Source organism: Grammomys surdaster, unplaced genomic scaffold, assembly GCF_004785775.1.
Source record: "Grammomys surdaster isolate TR1022 unplaced genomic scaffold, NIH_TR_1.0 242, whole genome shotgun sequence".
NCBI classification, from domain to species: Eukaryota; Metazoa; Chordata; class Mammalia; order Rodentia; family Muridae; genus Grammomys; species Grammomys surdaster.
In genome coordinates, this window is record NW_021604687.1 from 1,797,288 (window position 1) to 1,801,056 (window position 3,769).

The following is a 3,769-nucleotide window of genomic DNA, read 5'->3' on the forward strand; positions in this document are numbered from 1 at the left end:
TAGTTAGCACAGAAGCCATATATGAATTAGCCTTCATTGTTCACATGCTTCTTCCATCTCAAAAATTTTGTGGCTATTGTTTTGTTTGTAAATGAACTAGATAAGGAGTAATCAAATGAACAGATACGCATTCAGTCTTACCATGAAGGGAAAATTGGCATTCATTTTAGAATGTAATACTTCCCAAATGAGAATGGCTTTATAATAAATTAGTCTGATATAATATAATTTTCTGATCTTTGATCATATCAGCATTCTTCTGAGTGTTTATTTACTCAAGGCAAAAAATGAGTATCTACATTTTTTTGAGAGTCAAAAATTACAAAACTTGTTTGTATAATGTGAGCCACAAAACCATGGATAGATATTTTGAACTGTTACATGAAGTAAACCACCTGGGCAGAGATTTTGTTGCAACCTCTTCAAAGCACATTTGACATCAGTATTTCTCAGGCTGTAAATCACAGGATTAAGCGCTGGAGGCAACACAGTGTGTAACACAGAAAACAGCCTGTCTGAAATTGATGGTACATCTGAGGGTGGCTTCAGATAGATAAAACAAGCAGTAACAATAAAAACACTGAAAACAGAGAGGTGGGGGAGGCAGGTGGCAAATGCTTTGGACTGACCTTTAGTGGTAGGAATCTTCAGCACAGTGGAGAAAATGTAAAAGTAAGAGATCACAACACAGATGAAACAAGACACACCCAGACAAACACCAATTCCAAGACTTGTGTAAATGACCACAAGTGTTTCAGAGCAGGAAATCCTTAGCAATGAGGGAACATCGCAAAAAAACTGTGGGATCATATTGGAGCCACAAAAAGGCATGGAAAATGTGCCAACTGTGTATACAGTTCCAAAGAGTAACCCAGTAGCCCAGGAAACGCCCACCATCAGCACACAGTTCCCACTATTCATGATGGCCTCATAATGCAGAGGACAGCAGATGGCAACATAGCGGTCATATGACATCGCTGTTAGGACAAATACTTCCCCAGATGCAAAAGAAGTCATTAAAAACAATTGGAGGGCACAACCCAGAATAGAAATTGAGCTGTTGTGAGTTATGCTATTGATAAAGAAATTTGGGATTGGAACAGAAATAAAAAAGACATCCAACAAGGACAAATTCTTCAGGAAAAAGTACATGGGTGTTTGGAGCTTCAGATCCAGAGTGATGAGAGTGATGATGAGGCTGTTACTCATTATGACTGCTAGGTACATTACCAGAAAGAAGAGCCCACATACAGTCTGTAGCTCAGGAACGTCGGAGAATCCCATAAGGATGAACCCTGTTATTCTAGTGATATTGGGCATGCTATATTCTTCCACAGCCTGTCAGGTATGTGAAATAAACAAAAATTAACACACTGATGTACAGAAATATTCAGTGGAACATCAGCCAGGACACTGCATAGGTATTACGACATTGTTATAGATCCCATTTTATCATTCTGTAAGGTGTCACTTATGCTGGATATGTACGTTGTACTAATTTACCATTTATGATTATTGTACCATGTTTTACTATAAACTTTCAGAAAAATTGTGAGTTATATATTATCTTTTTCTTAATAGAATTGACTCTTTCCTTAAAATTTCAGTTGTTCAGTTGGCAACAAACAGTAGAGTAAAACCTTCAAGTCTTTCTCTTTACTGTTTTATTTCATTTGTCTTAATCATGTTTTGTATGGCTATACTTACCATTTACAAGAATTTACCTAAAGTTAATGTGTCTTTCTTGTACCTATAATATTTTCTTTTCTTTCTTTTTATTGGGTATTTTCTTTATTTACATTTCAAATGTTATTCCCTTTCCCGGTTCCCCCATACTGAAACCCCCTATCTGCTCTCCCTCTCCTGCTTCTATGAGGGTGTTCCCCGACCCTCCCACTCTCACCTCTCTGCCATCGAATTCCCCTACACTGGGTCATCGAGTCATCACATGATTAAGGGCCTTTCCTCCCATTGATGCCTAACGAGGCCATCCTCTGCTACTTATGCAGCTGGAGCCAGGGATCCCTCCATGTGTACTCCTTAAAAGACTGCCAACTGCCATGTTTTATCATTTTCTCTGGGACCTTTGAATAAAACCCATATTCCTTCTTTTGTTGGCTTCCATCTTGTTTGGACAAAATCTTTCATGTGTATCCCTCAGTGGTGAGGCTGTGCACTTAAGCAGGACTGATCATCTCCTAGGGACCAATTTGACACCTTTCAAGATTAATATCTAAAAGATTACACACCTTACCATGCAAAGAATTGTTTCACTTCCTAGCAGAAATAATTTCCTTGGATCAAATGGGCATTTACCCTCATCCATCATTAGCAATTTTAATCTTACTGATAATATTCATTGTTTAGAACAGAAATAAAGATCAACCAAGTCACAGTTTGACCAGGAATAGGTCAGATCAATAACTGTTACCCTTCTTTTCTAATAATCTATGACTTCTTCTTCCCACCTTCAAATTCATAGTTATTTCATATATTTATATTTATCAAAATCCTTCTCTGACTTTTACAGTTTTTTTTTTGTTTTTAATTTTGCTTTCTGTGATGATTAACCACTTATAATTTGCTGGAACACTCTAAAACCAGGCTTCTGTGGCATAAGATTTCCTTAACAAAACAATTTAAATTTTCCCGCTTAAGAAAATAAAATTATGCATCACATTAAACTTATATGTAAAGTAGGCAGGAGTTGCAATTGTAAACTCTCAGTTATAGTTACATTAAATATTTTAACATATAAAAATAAATATCTCTGTCATCATGAACATTAACAAGGTAACATAAACATAGATTTGTTCTTTAACATTTATATCATTTTAAATTCATAAAATCCTAAAACATTGAAGATATGAATGATTTTTCTAAGAATTGAGAGTGGGAGCCTCCTTGGAAGTTGGAGAGATTGACCTCCCTAGTGAAGAGCATTTGTGTGTGAGAGTGGGGGCTATGTGTGTGTGTAAAATATATTAAATCTGTTTCTCTTAGCTCCTGCTTCCAGGATGACAACTCTGTGACTAATTATATATTATTGAATGCCTAGGCCAGAAGCTTTGGCTCATTCCCTGGCTAACTCATAATTTATTTAACCCATTCAACTACTCTTTGTCTACCACTTAGTCACCTCTCACTCAGTACTGACCTTTTTCTTCCTTGGAGTCTCCCTCAGTGTCTACCCAATTTATCTCACATTACATTGTATCTCCTTTTATTCTCTCACCAATTCTCAGAATCCTTTGTCTTCCTGCCAGTGTCATTCCTCCTTATAAGAGATTCTCTCTACATGTGTGCACATACACAGATATGTACATACATGCGTGCAATATCTTAGCTAACCAAAACCACAGAAAGGAGGTATTGTATTTGAAAGAGAGGATAGGTGTATGGGGTGGGATTAGAGTGATGTAAGGGAATGGAGAAATATTTTAATTAAATTATATCCTCAAAACATATTTTTTTAAGAAGGAAAAGAAAAAAAAAGAAAAAAGTTGAGTGGCTGGAGACTTGGCTCAGAAGTTGAAAACACTTGTTGCTCTTGGAGATCATGTGGGTTCATTTGCCAAAAGCCACATGGTGGCACATAATAGTCTGTGACTCCAGTTCCAAGGGACACCTATTTCTGTCTTTTATAGGTACCAGGCATGTACAGTATATACAAACATAAATACATAGAAAAGACAAACACACACACACACACACACACACAGATATATATATATATATATATATATATATATATATATATATATATATA

General features: G+C 36.2%; 1 protein-coding gene across 1 annotated transcript; it reads right to left on the reverse strand.

Moving 5' to 3' along the window:
- Positions 1 to 312: 312 nt before the first annotated feature.
- On the reverse strand, positions 313 to 1,320 carry LOC114627066 (olfactory receptor 14A2-like). Its single transcript, XM_028774743.1, has one exon. It carries the CDS (start codon positions 1,318 to 1,320, stop codon positions 313 to 315), a length of 1,008 nt encoding a protein of 335 aa, XP_028630576.1.
- Positions 1,321 to 3,769: the final 2,449 nt, after the last annotated feature.